General features: G+C 43.1%; 1 protein-coding gene across 2 annotated transcripts in view; it reads left to right on the top strand.

Moving 5' to 3' along the window:
- Positions 1-475: 475 nt before the first annotated feature.
- CHN1 (chimerin 1) overlaps positions 476-20,152 on the top strand; it is a 106,349-nt gene continuing 86,672 nt past the window's right edge. Inside the window, exons 1-2 of one of the 2 annotated variants that reach the window (XM_062004602.1) lie at positions 476-526; positions 764-879. In XM_062004602.1, coding sequence (XP_061860586.1) covers positions 780-879 — 100 coding nt within the window. In that variant the 5' untranslated portion in view covers positions 476-526; positions 764-779. Of the gene's footprint in view, positions 527-649; positions 880-20,152 lie in introns of those variants that run through there. The other variant, XM_062004606.1, reaches the window with a different exon arrangement.

Raw genomic sequence — 20,152 nt, 5'->3', positions numbered from 1 at the left:
TGGACAGCAAAAAATGACAGCAGAAGGGCTGGATGAAATTTCTTGCACCAAAACATTTGGAGGGCAATTGTTCACAGTTTCGCTCTCTTCCTGCCTGCTGGCGCTCAAGGGAAAATTTTCATCTCGCTTTGGAAAAAGTCACGCTTCTCCCAAGGCCGTGGGTTCTCTTCTCTCGGTACCAGGCAGATGCAGCTCTGCTGAGGCACAGGCCGACCCCGCCGGCCACTCTCTAGGGGGCAGCCCGGTACCCCGAGGCCGTTTTCCACCGAGCATCTCCTCAGCGGTGAGGAGTCGTGCGGGACAGCCCTGGCAGGTTCCCGAGGGATGAGCCGGCGGTAGCTGGTCTCCCCTCCCCGCTCGGGGCAGCCCGTCCAGCCGCCGCCCCTGAGGGGCCGCCGCTTCCCTTTGTGCCCCGGCGGGCGGCGGGCCGGCCGCGTTGCCATGGGAACCGTCCCGCCGGCTGCGGCGGGAGGAAGGCGGGTCGTGTGGCGGCGCAAGATGGCTCCCCGAGGCGGCGGGCCGCAGCGTGAGCGCGGGCGGGGGGGAGCGGGGAGCATCCCGCCGCTGCCGCGCGGCCCCGGCCGTCGCCCTCCTTCCTCCCCCCGCCCTGTCTTCTTCTTTCCTCTCCTCCCCTCCTCTCCTTTCCCTTCCCTCCGCCGCGGGCTGCGGCCGCCCCGCTCCGCCCCGCCCCGCGGCAGCAAGTGGCAGCGGCCGCCGGTGCCGCGGGGCTCCTTGACAGCCCCGCGCCCAACTTGTGTTGCAGGCGCGCCCCGCCGCTGATGCGAGAGCCGCCGCGCCAATGCCAGCCTCGCGCCGCCCGGACAGCCCCCGCCGCCCCCCGGGCCCGCCCCGCCGCCGCGATGGCTCTGACCTTGTTCGGTGAGTACCCGCCGCCTCAGCCCGGCGGGCGCGGGGCTGCCGGCCCCCATTGTCTGCCGCACAGCAGCGCCTGGGCGTGGGCGCCGGCCCAGAGGGGCAGCCGCAGGCCCGGAGGGGCCGCCGGAGGCCGGGGGCCGCCGCGCCTCCTCGCACCCGGCAGTGGCCGCGGAGGGGGACGCGCCCGGGGCAGCTCCTGGCGCCGGCTCGTGGGCTCTGTCTGCGGGCCGGCTGCGGGGCGCGATCGGCAAATAAAAGTTACGGTGCTTCAGCAAGCCCCGCGCTCGCCAGAGCAGTCGCGCGGCGAAGCCGCGGGCTGTCTGACGAGGGACTCTGCTCTCCTGGGAGCGTTGGGGCACGGGGTGCAATTGCCCCTAATTGCGTTCTCGTAATTGCGTTTAGTAACACGGATCCGTGGAAGGACGGTTTCGGGAGCCGTGGCCGTTGCTGTGTTTGGCTTCTCACGGTCTGAGCCCGCGTAGTAGGAACCAGCATATGAAAACTGTAGTTGTAACTGTTGAACATGTGGGTTCCCCTAAGTAGGGTTATTAAACATGCTTATGCTTAATTTTACAGTAGGGAAGAAGGAGGAAAAAAGCTAAAGACTTCTTCTAGCAACATTAGGCAAATGCAACAATGCAGAGGAAAGCACAAATTAAGTGACTGTATGTCGGTAGAGAATTAGCAGGATAATTAGGATACTCTTATAAGAAGCTCCTGCACCAGAAGTGGTTTCTAGTGAATGGGTTTAGGTGATGATATGAAGTCTCCTTGTAGTGTTTAGACTGTGAATTTTACTTCCTGTGTAAACAAATGACTCACTTTCATTCATGTTGCGATTCATGGGCTGGTACAGTTTCTTGAAAGAATAACAATGGTTTCATGGGTTTTATTAAGATTTGACACTTGTTATGTTATTGGGGCATATTAAGCCCTGTGTAAAAACAAGGTTAGCACGTGTTGCAAGACAGTTCTCTATAGATAAAACCTATGTAGTATTTGATTTAGCTATAGTGCTGTCACTCACGTTTATATTTCCTGCCCGAGTTTTACAGGATGCAAAAAGTGGTAAATCATAGTCCCCAGTGGAGTAAACAGACCCTGTCATTATAGGTCTGATGTTGTTATTGACTTCCCATGAGCCTCTGGGTCCGTGGAGGAGTGGGTGCAGGCGTAGGGGCCCTGCATGTTGCCAGATGCAGGGTGAGCATCAAGCCCTTGAACTTGGAAGTGCAAGTGAACAGTGCGTGAATAGCAGGCTGCTTTTGTCAGATGGTGTGCGTATCACACCATATCATTGCAACAACTTCAGCTTGTTGAGAAAAGGTGTAGGTTGTTACACAGGCACTTAATGTGAGTGTTGTAGTTGTCCCTAACCAAACCCCAAATGTTTAGGCTATTGAAAAAACCCAGCTTTTCTGTGATGAGAACTTAATGTGTCATTACAATCCTTGGTTGCAGAAATTAAGAATATTTTTAATTGCAGTATTATTCCTCCTAAGGTACCTTTTTTTTTCTTTAGGCTTACATGACTCTTAATTCACAAGTATTTTATGTACCTAATGAAAATTTATATTAACGGGAAAATATCATTACAAAGTAAATTGAATTAGCTGTTTTTTGTGTGCTTTCCTGTGTGCTGTTAGAGTAAATGACATTGATACATGTGAAAGATAATGAGCAAAGAGAAGATGGAGTGGAGTATCCTGCTGTGTGCAGGCTTTAGGCAATATCTTGCTAAGGGTTAAACCTCAAGGTTTAGCCCTTTTATTAAAATACAAAGGCATAATAAAACAATGCTACAAATAAGGCTAATGTGTGGCAACAAATGCATGTGGTGCCTTTTGTAAATATAAAAGCTTTAGAGTATGTTTTAAGGTATGAATGTGAGAGTGCAGGTGGGAGTTGCATAAATGCAAAAAATGTGCAATATGTTTGCAGATGAGGTTGTGATTAACTTACAGTTGAGTTAGCATGGATTAGTGTGTTGTTGTGTGTCCTCTGAGCTAAGGTAGCTTGTCACACTTTGTCTCTTAGCATACAACAAAGAAGGACCACTACATGCTTGCTTTAAACTTCGACAACAGCATTCAGCCTTTATCTTGAATTTGGGCTGCCTGTGGATAGTTGCATTTTCAGTTACTGCAGCACAGCCGACCCACAGCAACTCATTAAAAAGTATAACTCACCAAAAAATGGTTTTTAATTTGTTTCAATGTAAGCCCTTACCAAAGCCACATCAGCAAACTTGAGGAAAGACAGAATAAATCCGTGTATCTGTCTGGAGGGATTAAATAGCTATAATTGTACTAGTTTAAATTCACACCTATCTTTTACCAGTAAACTGCACTGAGCAAAACAGTTCCTCAGGGCAATGTTTGCTTTGGTTCTGCTTATTCACAGAAACTCTAGGCTCAATTCTGTGCCTTTGTTTTTCTTTTTTCTTCTTTTTTCCTCTTTTGGGCTGTTTCTAATAGGATGTGCTACAAAGTGTGTAAAACTTGAGCTAAATTGCCATGTCAAGTTGGAGATGAAATCCATCAAGTTTGTTAGGTCCTCTTCAATTAATGTGTGGATGGGTGAGCACAGCAAAAATGCCAGAGCTTCCTCCACGTTCTTGATACTATTTTGTGGCTCTTTCTGTGCATAGTCCAAAGACTGTACTAAAAGGGGACAGGACTGGAGAGCAGGATGACATTGTTGTGGGTTATGGATTAAAACGGACACGCGGTTATCGGGTAGTTGAAAGGTCAGGTATGCTGTATTTTTTTTTCTACTTGGCAGAGTGGTTGGGAGTTTCCTGTTTCTGTTGGGAGGCTGCCCTTTACTGCTCTCCTCACAGCAGCAGCTTGTAGCCCCTGGAGCACTAGCTGCAGTTTGTACCTTTGAGGTGACACTTTGAGACTCTTTGGAAAGTTGGTTGGAGAAAAAAGCTTCTGGTATATCAGGAGCATTTTTCTGGTAAAGAAAAAGGCTGTAACCCTTGTGCTCTATGTGTCTCGTGTCTTCTTATTTCTTTTTAGTTACATCTTATTATCAAGATTATGATGCATCATTAAAGCACAAAGGAAGAAAATGTTAAGACTCCTCATTTTCTCAAGTGTAGTTATTTTAAGATTCTTTTCTTCATCTTGTCATATTCTCCTAGCGTTGCCCTTTAAAGGTACACTGTGCTGATTGTTGGCTGTGTGGAAAGTGGCAGGGACCAGCCTATACTGTCACAACGTAGTGGTGCAGCTGTGGAGTCCATGTATGGTGTGGGCAATGAGCGAGAGGAGGTCAGCTGCTCCACAGAGATGGAGAGAAAGAACAGCCCCTGTTGGAAGCAGGGATTGGACAGCAGGGAAGTTGTTGGCTGAAAATATACCTCTGTTACCTATCAGACACATTGGCTAGTTCAGGCAAAGCTGTCATTCCAACAGGGTTCAGAGTTACACAAGGTCACAGTGGCAGAAATGGCCCGTTGTGGCTGTAGATGGTCACCCCCGTGTGACATGGCATTTCGGGATACCAGTAGATGTAGAGTTTCATAGATACATTGAGTTTGTGTTCTAGTGGACAAGCACTTAGAGTGCAGATTAGATCTAACAGAGGAAACCAGGTCCAGTACCAGGACCACATCAGCAGAGCACTAACACAATATATCTGAGAAGTGGGGGGAAAAAAGGAAAAAGCTGCCTGATCCTGTTATTTGTCACAACTAATAGGTATGATGTATTTGATATCCATAGTCAGGAGTTGCGTACCGTGAGCTCACAGGGATTTTTAAAACGTCATTGTTTACAAACCAGTGTAGACTGGATGTCTGGAACCTGAGTAGATTTCTAATCCTGGTGCTGTTTTTCATCCTACAGCAGAGTCACATTTTTTTACAAGAGATTGTAGCGATTGCAGATGGAACCTCTTTTTTTTTTTCTATCCATTTCTGCTGCTGGAGTGGCATATAAGCTGGTGTCCTTCTCTGCAGTTTCAGCACAAAGTCCAGTGATTTCCTGCCCAGCCTTCATGGGCCGGGGCTGAAGACGGTTGCTTGGATTTGCAGGGAAGCAGTTAGAAGTTACCCACCAGTTCTCTGATGAATCCCTGTAAGGGATTCAGAGACAGGAAGAGCAAGAGCAATCAGTTGTGTTGTTGTGGCAAGCCCATCTGTAAATACCCTAAGCTAAGAGATCTCGTGGTGATATGGCTGAGGTGTGTGCTGTGATTCCACTTGGATGACTCAAGTATGGAAGCGATAACAAACAATGTAGAGGAAAAAGGATGGGAAGCATTAAATTATCCCGTTGCTACTGCTGTTTGCCTGTGTCTTTGAATGCCCTGAGATGTGTTTAAAGAAAGTCAGCACTCTGCTTTATCTTTCAAAAATAGCTTTATGTTTTAGTGCTTATGAATTGTCTTTATGTTTTATGAATTCCCTTTCTGTTCATTTGTTCGCTCAAGTCTCTTGTGTGAGCAAAAGAAGACGTTTCAAAATGGCCAGGAGAGATCTTCATGGACATATTAGTCATTAGTTATTCATGCTCTTTCCTTCTGGCTCAGAGCCTGCCAATGGATGAAAACTCACCCTCCTGAGTACTGGTGGTTAAGAAATGAGAAGTGAAGCGATTCTCTCTTAATCTTTGGAGTGCTTACACTCTGAGCGGCTACAGACGAATGGAATTAGAGACAGAGCTGTAGTCAGCATGAGAGATAAGGTTATTTAAGGAGATGACAAACAAGGACAGTTTTTAGAGAAATTTACAGGGAAAATATCAGATAGAAAGAAACAAGCAATACACTGCCAGAGGCAGAAAAGGTAGGGACAAAGAAGCCAATTAAACCTCTATTTCAGGTGTCCATATGTTGTTGAAAGAGTACACAAACATTAATTTGCCTAGTTAACAGAATTCTTTTCCACAGCTGTGAGCTCTGGTGTTGTACTGCACAAAAGTAATTTTCTATGAATCTATTTACTGCTATGGGTATGAAGCAGACCTTTTGAATTAAGTTCTTCCATACTTGAAATGCTAATTAACAAATGACTGCTTTAAGTTCTGTGAATCTGTGATTACTGTTCTTGTGGCAGCCACAAAGGTAGGGTATGCTTATGTTGGCACAAGTACTTATTTTCTAATGTGACAGTCTTGAAGAGAGAAATGAAATCAATTCATTGTTCTCTTTTAAATAAATGTTTTGCCTGCTTAGGGGAGGCTTTTACATTTTAGAGTGCTTGATTAGCTTAGTCACAGCTACAGAGCAAATAAACACTCCTCTAAAAAGAAGTCTCACAACAGGTAATGCCTGTGGATTCCCAGTAGGATAGGAAAGACTCAAAAACTAATCTGCTTATTTCTTGTCTTATGTGCAGAGCCTTCTAAAAACAGGAGGTAAACAGATCACCTACAATTCAAGTTGTTCTCCTTTCTATTTTTATAAGTGGTCCTGAACTATGCTTGAAGCTTGCGGCTAGCTGTGATGATTTGCTGGCAGAGCCCCTTAGCTGGAGTCAGTTTGTGCCAGAAAAGTGTTCTCTGAATCTACCTCTTAACTAAAACAGATAATGGAAGTTTGTTCATGGAACTGGGGCATTTATAGTAGGTCTTTGTCAGTACAAGGAACATCAATGTGGAGTACTTACAGGAATGGTACCCATCACTGATACTTCTAGGCCAAAAAAAAAAAAGCATAAAGAATTTAATTGTTCATCTTATGCTCTTGAAGCAGTTTTAAAAGTGAATATGTACCCCACATTCCACTCTCTATGCTAGTTCTTTTTTACCAGTCATTCAAGGAATTCAAAGTGATCTTTTAAACCTGGTGTCATGGTTTAGCAAGGAGCAGCTTTTGCTTGGTAACAGGGGGAGCGGTATACAGTGAAGACCTGGTAAAGAGTTTTTGGACTCTCCCCCAGCTCCTGGTTTCAGACCCACCTCTGGCCTCGCTGGGCCAATCTGGCACCTCTGCGATCACTATTTCAGGATGGGAATTTGAAGTGCTGGTACAAGGTGGGGGCGGCCACACGGACTCCACAGTCAGAGAAGGAGGAGCAGCAGACCAGAGACCCCTCTGCAAGTCGTGGTCACAACGCAGGCTGTACCACCGCAACCCATGCAGGGCAATGGCAGGACTGAGAGCCACCAGCAGCTCTGTGTGAGTGCACTTGGACTGTGTGAGGAGGTGGCCATGGCACAGGCCGTGCTGGAGAGCCTGCACACCGCAGAGCAGACCCACACAAGAGGCAGAGAGGAGCTGCAGCCTTTGGGCTTTTGGGATAAATGCAGGTCAGAGCAGCCCGTGCAGGGCTGCCTTGTGTGTGAGGTACCCCACGGAGCAGCAGGGAGGACTGGTGCGGAGCCTATCTGCCCTGAGGAGAGACAAAGGGCAGAAGCTATCAGGAATAGACTGACTGAAACCCCGACTCCCTGCCCCTCCCGGGCCGTTCAGGGTGGGGAGGAGGTTAAATCACCTGGATCAGGACTCTTGAGCCCGGGAAGAGGGAAGGAGTGTGGAGAAGGTGGTCTTTAAGGGCTGGTCGGACTCTTCATCATTATACCACTCTGTGTTGTTTTATTTTGGTTATGTTTTGGGGTTTTATGGTTATGCTTTAGTTGGTATTGCATTAAATTATTTTCTATTTTCTTCCCCAAGCCGAGTAGCCTGGTCTGTTTTGGTCTGGACCATAAGCGGCAATTAAGCTCTCCCTGCCCTTTGGCAATCCTCAGGTCTTTGGTACTTGAGGCTAATCGTGGTCTTTTGTTCCCTGATGGGCCTAAACACCTGGTTACTGCAGATGCTGTTGAAGCATTTACTTCTTGCTTAAAATATTTAGACTTCATTCAGTACTGACTGACACAGGCTAATTTATAAAGGAAATCTAAGCAATTCAACATCTAGTCACAATAGGAACTTCAGATAGTCTAATTAGACAAAAGACATTAGTACAATGTGTGGGGGAGGTGGGTAACAAGATTTAAAAATGAGGGTGATTTGTTAAAAGTGGAAACCATATTAGAGAGAAACTAGATCTTCTGACTCCCATTTGTGTGCCTGGGAGGGAAAGTTTCTGAGTGCTGAGAATCGTAAGATTATTTTCTTCCAGGTACTATGATAAACTTAGCTAATTTATAAAACCTAATGAACCAAATAAGGAGAGCAACCTTGAAAAGGTTTTGCTGGCAGTGCAATCTCAAGAAAAGATTGAAAGGAAAACCTGTATAGAAACTGGGAAAAGAAGATGCATCTATTAACTAGTAAATTGGTATCAATTGATCAAAGTATCAGAGAAGTGGCACTAACACCTATAAAGGAGGATGAAAAAATTTCAGTCATAGCTTCTCAGTTTAATGCTTAGAAGTGTGTTTCATGCAGACTGGTATAATATGTTTTCTAATAATTGTGAATATTGTATAAGAGTCTTAAGAAATCAGAGGTTTGAGAATTGTTGCTGAAGCTGGAAAGGGCAGATCCAGTTTTGTGCACAAATAATGAATTAAGATGAAGTTTAGGAATTTTTTCAAAAGACATCATCCTGTGATATCATCAGCTCAGGCACACCATTGGGCAAAGTTTGCACCCCATTCCTCCTTTAGCATCAGTGACCCCTTGGGAAGCAGAGACACTCTGCATAGCACAGAATCTCATCCAGTGGTGCTCAAGTGAAATACACTCTGGCTTCAACGATCCAGGAAAAGTTTCTGAGCTTTGCTAATGCATGCTTCATGCCAGACAAGCACTGCATTGTAAATCTGGGTTTTCATCTGTTTCTTTTAGACTGCTGATCCTTTCTACCTTGTCTGCTTTGAGGACTTTATTCTCTTACTAACTCTTTCCAAGAGTTCTTAACTGGATTGTTTTGGTTTTTTTAGGATATACTGAAAGTTTTCCATATAATAGAAAGCATGTTTCAGAATCAAGAAAAGAATGTGTTTACATACAGTAACGTTACTATAGTTATTACTTAAATGCTGCTGCAGTCAGTAAACTCAAAGCATAGACCTAATACAAGCCTCTGGGCAGACTATGTTATTTTTTGCCAAATAAAAGCACATTAATCAGGATTCTCCAAGAGTGCAAGGATAGGTAATTGCTCTGTGCAGTCCAACAGTCAACTGTGCATTGCTGAGGAGTCTTTTTACCTTTTCTGTGCTCTGGGCCGGGCATCTGCATCTCAGGCTATTGAGCTGCTCCACCTTCTGGGCAGAGGCCGAACAGTTCTGCAGGAACATGTCTTCAGACAAAAAGAGACGAAAATGGAATGGACCAAAGACCTGGCCCAAGGGTCCTTTTGTAGTTGTTAACAGAACAGGAGATGCTTCCTGATCCCTTGTAAGATAACAAATTGGCTTGGTTGTCATTTCAGTGGCATGAATTCAGCCTGCCTCATATATCTTCATAAATGATGGCAGAAAGTGAAAACCCCTCTAGATTTGCTTTATTTGACTCACTAGACAAGAAGCAGTGTGATTTCAAGTCACTGAAATATTTGGTCTTCTTAGGCATTTAACTATACAGCCAAGACTTTGTAATTGTATGGCATTTGGGCCACAAGCACAGCCTCAAGCTAAACCTCGCTGGTTTAGCTGTATGGTGCAGTGGTGGGTCTGGTTGGGAGGTTGAACACACCCAGGTGGGAAGCCAGGAGTATTCACTATGTGTGTAACAGCCTCTGCTAATGTGAAAGAGTTGACTGACATCTGACACACCCTGCACTTGGAATTTTTGTTCAATCTCAGTCTAAATGAAAAAGGTGATGTTTCTGAAGTGATTTCTTAGCTACTGGAAAATGTGCTTGTCAAATCCTACTTATTCATCTGGGAGTCTGATTGCTATGATATATTTTGATGTGTTTGTCCCCAGATTTATTTTTGTGACCTTATTAACAGTACCATGATAAGAGTCATGGAGAGACTGTCAGGGCTGGCTAGCTTTTGGTTAATGTTTTGCCTGATACCAATAGGATGTGATTCTGTGTTTTTTCACATGATCAAATCTTAGTCCCCTGGGAGAATGCATAATGAAAATTTCATCCTCTGTTTGTGGACCCCTGTTGAAGTTGCAAGTTAGATCTTGCTGCTCACAGCAAGCAGGTAACTGTGCTTTTGGTCTCAGTCATCCCTGTGGGGAAGCCCACCATGACATCCGTCTTTGATGCAGGTAACAGGATCTGGCTCTGCTGACTGCATCACGCAGTTGGGGATGGATATTCCTGGTGCTGATGGGAGGTGGTGATTACCTCTCTGCTGCACTCATCCTCCCCACCTCCATCTCCTTCCTGCGTCCACGGTTGTGAGAGCAGCTGCTTTTAGGTAGCCTTGCCATTTAAGAAGCTGAAATAAAAACTGCAGGTCCTAAGTCAGCTTGACTGTGGGAAATCTGTACTCCAAAAGTAAAGGTAAAATGCTGATACCTAAATACTGGAACTCTGGTGTTGTCCACTGCATGATGATGTGCTACCATGGCTAACAGAGCCATGGCTGCAGCTGTTTAAGTTATAGAGCAAGTACAATAGAGCATCTCAGAGCAAAGTCTTTGAATATTGCTGCAGCACTGAAGAAGAGGGTACAGAATCACTCCTTGTGCAATGTAAATGAGGGGCTGTGAAAAACAAACCCAGTGCTCTACTGCAGTACCGAAACATTCCTTGCTCTCACACTGGCAGAGTACAAGTCAGTCTCCTCAGTGTTGAATTACTATCTGATACATATACGATCCAGAGCAGACTATAAAAGTTACTGATAATTATTTGGTAGAGCCAGTCTTCCATACTTTTTCAACCTGCACTTTGTCTTCCATGTGAATCTAGACACAGTGTTTCAGTGCAATCTTGAATCACTTTTCATTTAAAAAAGATCAACTGAAAAGAAACCCCACAAAACCAAACAGCACGTAGTTATTCCTCACCACTGGCTGAACACATGGGTGTATAGTTCCAATAAAGGAAGCGTGGTTTTGGCAGAGCAATTAATTTTACTGATTTCCTTTTCAGATTTTTCATATAGTATATTTATAAATGAGACTTGGAAAAAGCCACTGGTTTACTAGAAGCAGAGAAATATTTAAAAATAAAATATTTATTTTTCATGGTGAGAAAACATTCAGATACTCTGTGTAGCATATTTCAGTGTCAGAATTCCCATGGTAAAGGAGAGGAAACATTACCGCATTTCAGTTTCCAAACATTTCCAGTGTATGTATAGCAGTGCTTTTGCTTTATTGTGTTTTTGAGGGGACTGCTGGCTTATCTGCCCACTTCCACAGGGTGCCTGAGCAAGATGCAGTCACAGCCCTCTCCCAGCCCTCTTGCCTGCTCCTCCTTGCTGGCAGAGGAGCAAGTTCATCGGCAACTCAGTAGAGTAGCTCTTGTTCCTTAGCTTTTACTGAAACTGTGCTAAGAAGATACCTTCCACCGCTTTTGTCCTAATTTTGTCCTAACTTGCTCTACCGCAGGTTTATAATTTGCCAGAGGTGAAACTGCCCCATAGGATGGGCAACGAGCCCAGGGGCAGGACGGAACATGCTGCTCTCCTGAGACCCTGACTCGGGGGTGCCTGCCAGCAGCCTCTGAGATGAGGTAGTTCCAGACTGCTCTATGAGGGAGAGCTCACAGTGGGTTGCTCAGCTGCTAAGCTGGTTGGTGGTTTTTGTCCACTTAATAGAAGGGTCTGTGAGAAGCAGGAAGAGGTTGTTAAATGCTTTGTGGATAGGGTAGCCCTGCTGTTATTCATGACTCTTCGCAGTAAAAGCTGCCTTTTTTGGAAGGCATCTTTCTTCTCCCATTGCTGTGTGAGAGCAAACATGGGAAGACACAAGTAGGGCTTGTCATGTCTCAGAACTGGATTAGTATCATCCCTTATTTCTCTATGGAAAGCCTGTGTATTACAGTCTGTGACATTTGCTCGCATCATTCTGCTTTCTGGCAGTTCCCATCTAACCATGCAGGCAGGCCAGAATGATTTTTGAGCTATAAACTGAATTTTTGATCTGTCAAATCCTACATCTCTCCCTCTCCCTCTCCCTCTCTCCCCTGTGGTGCCAATTTCCACAACAGTGTTCTTTTAAAAGTCAAAGTGGTGCTAAAGACACCAAAAGAGCCATTAGCCAAAGAGGCAGTGCTGACTGGGAGATTATTGGGTTGTCAAGACTTGGGAATTGAGATACTGACCTTTGATCTGTAGGACAATCTCATCTATGTGGGCCTCTGCTTCTCTCACCAGCAATGGTTCCTGTTTTCTGTTTAGTTCTGTTTAGATCTCTCATTCTGTAGGACCAAATCCACAATAAAGTGAGAAGTAATAAACCCAAGTTTCTAGCGTTTGAAGACCATTTTGTCTGTCTTGTCTTCTAATTAGTGGAAAAAAAGGAGAAAGAACTTCAAAACAGAGACCAGAAAACCATCTGAATTAATTTTCCAGAGGGAGCAAAATGCATCTGGAGATAACCTGGAAAAGAACTTTGAGGTTATCTCTGACCACAGTGAGCTTTCTGGCCAGCTCTCCCATTCCTGCTGGGCAGAACCTTTATGTTTAGCTCATCTTTCAGCAGCCAGCTCCCAAATCCTCTGCTCTGCTTTCATCCTCCCAAAGGTAGAGCAAGCTGAGGACAAACAGGAACCCTGTGCAGAAAACCTCTCAGTGCTTGCAGAGCTGCTAAACCACCTTCAAGATGATTATTTGACTGTTTCTCAAGTCCCAGAACATGCTGAGTAGTGCAGGAGTGGATCCAGAGCACAGCTGCTCCACAGACTAGACCTCACACCTGTTCTCTCTCCTTTCTCTAGTTCCTGCCTAGTGCAGCAGATGAACTTGATGAGGAAGAAGAGAGTTATGGAAAAGATGGATTTTAGTGATAGTAACAGGGAAAAGCTGGTGGGTCAATATCTTTTCCTGTAGTTCTTTGTCTGCAGATACAATAGTGAGCCATGGAATTGGCAAAAAGGAATGTGAAGTTTTCAGCTTTTCTACCTGGAGCATCCTAGTTTGTGCTGTTGGAGGCCTCTTGGATATATGAGATCAGGAAGAGGCAGGAATGATACTTGCAGCTTTCAGATTGGGGGGAAAAAGTTCACTGCAACTGGAGAATTACTTTTGGACAAAAAACTTAATTCCAGTTCTAGAAATGGCATCCCACCACATTGTGTCCATTTTCCTTTCTCTGACCCTGCCAACAATATTTTTTAGGAGTTTTCTTCATTACACTGTAAAAAATGATGATGCTTCCAGGCAAGTGTACTTTACTTGGTAGTCTGTCCTCCTCACTCCAGCCTTGCTTGTTGATACATTGCATCTGTTTTGGAAATAAGGAGGAAAATACAAGCCATGTTTTTGCATGAGCAATGGCATGTATTGTTAATGACTGTTGTAGAAAATGAAAAATCTGTTTGTAATAAGAGTCATAATAGGTTTGTTATAACTCTGATGGGTCAAGTTTGGGGAAGAGGAGGCAACAGCATCTATTAGATCATCTGACATAGTTAAAGACTGAGAGATGTGCTTGGGAACATGTGAGTCTATCTTGAGGCCAGTTATAAAAGCAGTCAGAAATCAGATCTGCTCTTAATTTTCTCCAGATGACTCAGATTTTTGCCTGGGCTGCTAATGCGTGGTTTGGTTTGGTTTTGTTTTTCCTGCAGGAGGCTAATGAATGCACAGCAGCTATCTTTGTCTAAAAAGCAAAGTTCTGAGGACAAGTTCTCCAGCAGTTTTTTACCAATGGATAGGGAGACGGAGCCAGTACTGTGCTCTTTTGTGGTTCAGCTTTTGGTAAAACCCCAGCACCTTCTTTAAAAGTGGATTTTAGAGTAGGAAAGTGAATGTATGAGTGACAAAAATCCAAAGCAGTGATAAAACATGCCTCCCCATTGAGAAAGAAGGTTCTCATGCAATGGATGGAAGTTTGAAAAGTGCCTGAAAGCTCGTCCTTTATTTAAGGTCTCCTCTGTTCAACCTTGACCAGACAGACTTTGTATTCAAAGGAAGGAATTAATTTATGGCTAGAAGACATTTTTATACCACACCATATTGTTCTTTTTCAATACTAGGTCAATTGCTCAGAATATTTGTATAATCAAGCTCCACTCAATATTCCCTTTGAATATGTTAGGGAAATCATGACAAAATTGTGTTTTTGTGAATGCCTTGAAGCTGTGGCTATAGAAGTTGCAACTGGCTAGACATTATGGTGGAACTGATGTCCTCTTGTTGGTACTATTAATGTTTGGAAGAAGGAAAAGTGACAGGCAATGAGCTTGATTGCCATGCAAGCAGACAATTTTACAACCAGAAACAAAGCAGGATTTGTGGAACAAAAGATAGGAAAGGAAATGTAGAAGGATAAATCTTTTCTTTATACATTGTATGTTCTTATATGTTATCCCTTGCTGTGGTTGGAATGATAGCAGTGTAAAAGTGATAGTCTCCACAAGTATTTTCCTGATTTCCAAGTAAACTTTCTGAATAATCAAAACAGTGTCTCCAGTGAAAACCAGCCTGGGTTTACACTGAGGAAGTTCAATTACAGTGTTCAGGCTTGTGTTACCTGAGGTTACTGAATTGCTGCAGTACTCTACTGTCCTGATATCGAAGATGTTTGGCAAGTTCTCTGTCAAATCCCAAATCTACGATTCATCCAATAAAGGCATCTTTCTGCCAGTTTTGAACTTGCTAAATGGGTTTGCAAAAGAGCTTTCAAATAACCCTTGGGGAAGATAAGAATCTGGGTAACTCATTGATACAGCACTTTGGGGCTGCAGCCAGTCACAGTGGGTTTTACTACAACTGGTTGCCAAAAAAAAAAGGAGTAATTGACTTTGAGACAGAATACATTAAAGAGGCATGTTTGATTTTGACAACATTTTCTGTTGGAAGTTGTTCAGTGTGTATACCAGACTTTTCAAGGTACCTATGGCTCTGCAGAGCTGTCATAAGTCATTCAGTGATGTAAATTGTGGGGTTACAAACAGCTGGCACCTGACTGTTGTACCTACAGCTGACCCGCAGAGCCACAGCAGGCCGCTGTTCCCATCGTTTCTGGCTTTATCTCAGGAAGTGAAGATGGTGTTCCCAGAAATGCTGGAAATTGGCCGCAGCCTGTTGTCTGGAGGCTGAGATGCCTCAGCAACGTTAAATTTTGTCGTGGTTAAATGCCCACAAGGTGGCACTTGTTATCTTTTTACCTCTGTGAGGTCTGATTTTTTTTACTTGTAGCAACACTAAGCAATAATTTTAGATGTTTTGAAACTTTTCTTAAACATGGAAAAAGTATTTCCCACTCTTCCACTAAACTACAGTCAGAGAGCGAGGACAACAGCTGTGTTTTGTTTGTTATCATTACACATGGGAAAATTCCAGCTTAAACTTAAAAACTTATTTTAATTTATTTTTATAATAAAGGATTTTTAACGTTTTTATTTGTCATCACTCTTGTAGTCATCTGTTACTATTTATCTGATAAAGAGGAGGGAACAATAAGTACTTGCTTCCCGGCAAATGGAAATGAAAAATCTATAAAGAGGTAATTTGCAACGTGGTCTGATTCCTTAGAAAATGAGTTCATTTAACAGCAGCAATGCCTGTGATAGGTAAAATATTAATCATTAAAATTTCCCCATCATTCATAAAGGGGCAGGAATGGTAGACACGATAATGAAAGGCATTGAACTCTACCTAGCTGGTTTTGGTGGACCTCTCATTCAACCCCATCAGAAGCATTGCCACAGAATTTATTGTTGTCAGACCAGACATTTGTAGAAGCCAGAATGGTAGTGTGACTTTTTTTCCCTCTCCCCCTCAAGACAGATGCAATTATTCTGAGCATGCACTTTTTGATGCCCCTTCACTTTTGCTGGGAGTGCTTTCTTGGATCCTGGTTGGTCACATCAGAGAAATGGCAGCAGCCTTTGTAGCTTTCTGGGGCATCATTGACACTTATCTTTCTCTTAGTCTTTTTTACTCTAGTAATAATTAGAAACGTACTCCAAACTTATTTGTTTAGAGTGGTATATGTAAAAACGTGAGCATGAAAGAGCAGAGAACAATGAGTTTTGGCCTTTCTCCACACCCTCATCCTGCTGGCCCGTTGCTGGGAGCAGCCCACCATCGCCCTCACCTCCTGCTGCTGCCTGAGGTTGTGTAGGGACTTCTGCAACAGGCTTCCAGCTCTGCTGGGTGCTGCCGCAGACAGCCATCAACTTCTCCTATTTACCCTGAAACCAGAGTATTGTAGCCCATCTGTTTTACTACCAGTGCCTAGGGCAGTGGCTCTATTCATCCTTTAATTACCTTAATGCTATTTGAGTTTTATTTTGGTTGCCATGCATAAAAGCCCTCACTGCTAGGGCTTGCTTAGCTGGTGCTTAAAACATTTTGTGATGCCTTGAGTTTAGTTTCTGAAATGCTGTTGGCACTTGTACTCTTAAAAACAGAGCTGAAATGGCGTTTTCTGTTCAACTGTGCTGATTTTGTGGCCTGAGAGTCTCACCAGCAAATAAATTATGGCTGTTTTCCTGTAAGTCAAGCAATTTAAAAAAATTAAAAATTGCGTGTGTGTGTGCATCCTTTGGGCATATAGAAGGTGCTAATGAGGAGGATTTTGAAGCTGAGGAGGAATTTTTCTAGAAGTTATTTTTCAGGCACAAAGAGAAGTCTGTTGTATGGGTCAGCAAATGGCCACATCCACTCATCTCTAGGAGCTAAATGTTGACACAGGCATCTGCCAAGCAAAGCAAGATTAGCATCTTAAAACATGTGCTAATGCTTACTGGTTAGTTCCTAGGCCTTAGCTTACAGAAGAGTGTTTTATACTTTCCTACATCTTTTCATGTTTATGACTTAGACCATTCATTGGTCCTAGAAACCAGATTTTCTTCTCCATCGTGTTGATGTTTGTTTGGTGTGGCTAAGAACTGGCGTCTTCCACAAGGTTCACCACCTTGAGGCCTCACCTATCTGAAACAGGGATATTGCCAAATAAAAGCAAAGTTTGAGGCAACAGCTGCTCTGTCAGCAAACAGCTGATGATTTTCTCCTGGAGAGCATTAAACTAATCTCAAACCTGATGTTACAGATCACCATGCTACAGGGATTGATATACAGTTAAAGAAAAATAAAACTGAATTCTCTACAGGAAATTGTTACAGTGGGTCCTAAATTTCTTTATGGGGTTACCATGCATAGTTAAGCTGCTGCTGCTCTCCCCTAGAGCTGGGTGATCTTCAGTGGGGAGAGAAAAAGAACCGTTTCAAGAAGAGGTAAACATTTTTATTCTTTCTATAAAAGGAATACACAGAGACAAGCAGTCTAAACAGTTGGAGGCGATAGTAACTGTTTTCATATCTGCAGTTAAAATGTACACTCAAAGTACTACAGTTGTCTAGATTTATATAAGGAATAAAATGGAAGTAAGAAAGAAGGAAAATAATGGAGATGCTATATTTTAATGTCACAATTATTCACATTTGTGTTTATGGAAAAATCTGAGATGCTATCCTGATGTTTGTGCCTGTACATGAACTTATCCTAAATGGCTGCATGATTGTCTACTGACAGAAGCCCTCTTCCATACAAGTTTGTATTTTTGACAATTTTTCTCTGCTTTTTACTTCCCAGATGCAGATCTTTTGGTGCCCATTTTGCAGTTTCCTTTTTCTTTCGTTAATTGATGTGCTTAAAGGATGGTTCTCTGGGCCCAGAAGGCAATGCTCCTGCCCCACTTTGACATTTCTGCCTGTAAAAGGGCTGTTGTCAGAGGCTAACTGTGCTGGTCTTCTCTGTAATTCTCTTTGTTCAGGTAAAATTCAAGGGAGTTTTGAGTAGAAATGAGATGTCTTGAGAATGAGATGCAGAGGAGAAGGTAGTGGGCTGGGTAGGTGGCTCCTAGCATGACACAGGTGGGGAAACACCAGTTGTTACGGGTCTGTGATGAGATACTTGCTTTGAAGATGAGTTTGGTTTTGCTATTTGTTCAAGAGTAAAACTCATTCAACAGGTTAAAGGCCTGTAAATGTATTTACATGTGTCCTGCAGCATTGTTTCCCCCCACCCCTTTACCTTACATATCACTTTGGGTCTCAATGAGCTTTAGTTTAAGATAGTATTTAAGATATTAAATAACTTTTATTGTTTGGGATGGTAGGATAGTCTAAAACATTTTCACTTTTAAAAGTGAGGAAGGCTGTTCAGCATCAGCATCTGTCAGTTTGAAACCAGTCTGAGTTTGCAACTGCAATTTATATACATAGATAACGTGCATTATACAAAATGTACTTACTGATGAGAATGCCCTCATGCTGGCAAAAGGCTCACCAACACTGGTAGGATTGGTTTGGCATTTATACTCTAGACCTCTGGAGAAGAGCAGCTTTAAGCATCTCACTTAAGGCAGAAAATACAGTTAAGAGAAAACATGATGCACAGCTTGTAGAAAACGATTTTATTTTATCATGGAAACATTTAGCAGCGCTGAGATACTGTGCTGATGGGAGCTATAGAAAATCTGAGAACTGACAGTGTAGAGTTTATTGCCTTAATTAGAGAGTAGTGCAGCTTTAGTGAGAAAATGTATTTTGGGTTCAGCATTTTTTGTGGGTTTTTTATGATGCCTTAAAGTGCTTTTGGGTACTTTGGATGCCTAATTGGAGATGCTGTATATGGAAGCCAGTGCTCTCTGAAAGTCAAGCCCTTTTCCTAATAATGCATTTAAAAATACTGATGATGCATTAAATGAGACCACATTGATTATTCTTCAAAAGTGGTTAGCTAACAGGCTGATCTGATCTTTATGCTCATTCTGTTTTATCTTTGTGTGGTAGAGTGGTTTTAACAACAGAAACATTCTTGCATGGAAACAAACTCTACAGACCCTCTGCTTCACCAGTGTTACTACGCTGTACTTGCTGATACAGTATTTTATATCAGATAACTTTATTTTATTAAAACACAATAGAAATGACCTTTTGTTTTTTTTCATTACCTGATGTGAGATGGCTGGAGGGTATTCTCACACTGTAAAGGCAATAAAGCTCACCGACAGATTTCTAACAAAATCCTTGTGCACAGCTGCATAACATAAATCATTCCTTCCAATTTCTGAATGTTAAATGTTTGTTGTATGAAAGTTACTGTTGTTCTTGCCTGACTTTAACAAGGTTTCGGTTTTTTTATTTGGCACAAATATTGTTCTTTTCAGTTTTATAATCGTGTTGCCCTTAGTTGTAACCCATTCTACAGCTCGAGTGCAAGCAAGTATAGGTTAGACTGCCAAGATATTTGTATTTTCATAACAGTCAGCTCATATTTTATAAACACAGTGTGTTGTCCTTAAATTATTTATTTGTAAATTTAACTGGTGCATATATTGCTGAAAACTAGACCTTAGCAAAAGAAAATGTAGCTAGTGGGGTAAGAGTTGTCCTCTGGGACTAAACCCATTATTTTTACTTAGAAGTTTTGCCCTTTTTCCATGTGACACTGCAGTGCTAAGGGATCGCATTACAATGCTTCTGGAATGAATCGACTTGCACTGCCTTAATTAAAGGTATCAAAGTAGGAGTGAATAACTGGCTGCATCTATTGCTGCTGATTTTCTTTCCCTGCCACAGTATAGTGTGGCTACTGAAGGTCTCTGTGCAGATTCAACGTGCTCTGGCTGATTCCCAGGATGTGGTAGTGCATCTGCAGGACCTTCCAAAGATAAAACACATCATTTTCTGGGGAATGGTAGTTTGACCAAATGCTACCTTAATAATAGAGTCATAGTGAGCTGTATTTATAAAACCCACTGCCACCGAAGTAGTCCATGCAAACTCTTCATGCATAGCATTAAAATTAAAATTAAGGGTAAAAAACCAAGCAAAATCATGGCTCAGGCAAGGCAGAGAATGTTTTGAGGGAGTCTGAGAAGTTTCTGGACAAGTCTGTGCCAGTTAAAGTGGAAAGTATCTTGTTCCACTGAGCTCCAATTTACAGATATTTTGACATGACTGCAGGTGAGAGAGATGGACTATACCAAGTCTATGAAGAAGGCAGATTACTTATCCTAAGGGCAGGCAAAGCAAAATCCTTTCCCAGCTTCAGGCTCAGTTTTGGAGGCCTGAAAGACTGAAGTGGAGACGCCACTCAGGCCAAAATTCAAGCAACAGGTTCCCATATTGCTCGATCTTTATGTAACCTCCTCATAAAACCCAGAAATTAGCAGTTTGTTGGATGCAGAAGGTAGTTTCGGTGAGCAGACAGTTGCAAACAGAACAGAAATGAATAGTGCAGTGAACAGAGGCTTCAAACAGCAAGGCTGGCTGCCTGGCTGT

Source organism: Colius striatus, chromosome 11, assembly GCF_028858725.1.
Source record: "Colius striatus isolate bColStr4 chromosome 11, bColStr4.1.hap1, whole genome shotgun sequence".
Taxonomy (NCBI): Eukaryota; Metazoa; Chordata; class Aves; order Coliiformes; family Coliidae; genus Colius; species Colius striatus.
Note: the sequence above shows the minus strand (reverse complement) of the source record. Positions and strands in the feature narration are given on the sequence as shown.